Source organism: Prunus mume, linkage group LG8 (assembly GCF_029339155.1).
Source record: "Prunus mume cultivar Tortuosa linkage group LG8, ASM2933915v1, whole genome shotgun sequence".
NCBI lineage: Eukaryota > Viridiplantae > Streptophyta > Magnoliopsida > Rosales > Rosaceae > Prunus > Prunus mume.
The window spans coordinates 20,213,013-20,214,384 of record NC_142705.1 but is presented as its reverse complement, the minus strand read 5'-3'; the positions used below and the strand labels follow the sequence as shown (position 1 = coordinate 20,214,384).

The following is a 1,372-nucleotide window of genomic DNA, read 5'->3' as shown; positions in this document are numbered from 1 at the left end:
TAATAAATGAATCAAGGTGCTCGATGTCGTATCTCCAATCGATATCTCGAGTCATCTGGTAGTTTTCCGCGCTCAAGATAATCAATTAGAGGTTGTCTCTAATCATCAATGTCAATGGACAACACTCAAATAACGTTGACTCCTTCTTGTGATGCTCCAAGTGCTAATGGCACTACCCAACGGTGGCAAACTAGAAGATTCATTGCATCATCTTTCGTCAACACCAACATAGCAGCAAGATTGGCTAAGGCATCCGCAATTTGGTTATCCTTTCTTGGAATATGTTACAGCGTCACGAAGTCAAACTTTTCATGTAATTGCGTGGCCATGTGGTGGTATGAAATCAAATGATCCTTCCTAACCTCGTAATGGGTCCATAGCTGGTTGATCACTAACATGGAGTCACCACAGACTTCTAAGCTTGATATCTTCATCTCCACGGTCATTTGCAAGCCCATGATCAAAACTTGGTATTCTGCAACATTGTTCGAGCAAAGCTCACTGAAGAAGAATGAATAGGGTAGTATGTGCCTCTCGCGTGATACAAAGATTACGCCAGCCCCTGCCCCATCTATACGAGCCGATTCGTCTAAGAACATCATCCAAGTAGGAAAAACGTCAGCAAAGAAGACTTGTTCATTGGGTAAGTCATCTAAAATTTCCCAGTCTGCTAAAAATGGATGAGCAACTAAGAAGTGTGCAATAGCTTGACCTTTGATCACCTTTGCTGGAGTGTAGATGATTTCATATTGATTTAGAAGTAATGCCCACTTGGCCAAATGCCCTGTCAAGACTGGTTTTGACATAACATACCTCACCGGGTAAGCTAGTGCAATTAAATGAACCGTGAACGCTTGCATATCGTGCCTTCACTTTTGAATAGCAAAAACAAGTGCAAGACATGTCTTTTCTGTAGGCGTGCAGTTTTAGTTCATGACCAGTAAGGGTTTGACTTAGATAGTAGAGTGCCTGCTCTTTATGTGACTCATTCTCTTGTGCAAGAAGGGCTCTGATTGATCTCTCTTGAGCTGTAATGTACAATACGAGTGGCCTGCTGGGAATAGGAGCTCCTAACAGTGGTGAACTCAATAAGTACTTCTTTATGCTTTCAAAGGCATTGTGACAAGCCTCATACCAAACGAACATGATATCCTTTTTCATATGACAATTAAACGATTGACACCGCCCTGCTAAGTTTAAGATGAATTGTGGAATAAAAGCGAAACGTCCTTGTAAACTTTTCAACTCACGTAAATTTCTTGGCTCGGGCATATCTCGGATAGCTTTAATCTTAGACTAATCTATTTCGATGCCTCAATGCTTAACAATGAAACCAAGAAATTTACCTAACGTGAAGCACGCTTCAAAGGGT

General features: G+C 41.3%; 1 protein-coding gene across 1 annotated transcript; it reads right to left on the bottom strand.

Moving 5' to 3' along the window:
- Window positions 1-284: 284 nt before the first annotated feature.
- LOC148914993 (uncharacterized) lies at window positions 285-860 on the bottom strand. Its single transcript, XM_089043366.1, has one exon. The coding sequence runs from the start codon at window positions 858-860 to the stop codon at window positions 285-287; it is 576 nt and encodes a 191-aa protein (XP_088899492.1).
- Between the last annotated feature and the right edge of the window lie 512 nt (window positions 861-1,372).

Coding starts and splice junctions, on each gene's coding strand:
- LOC148914993 (XM_089043366.1), bottom strand. CDS start 860: ATGCAAGCGTTCACGGTTCATTTAATTGCACTAGCTTACCCGGTGAGG.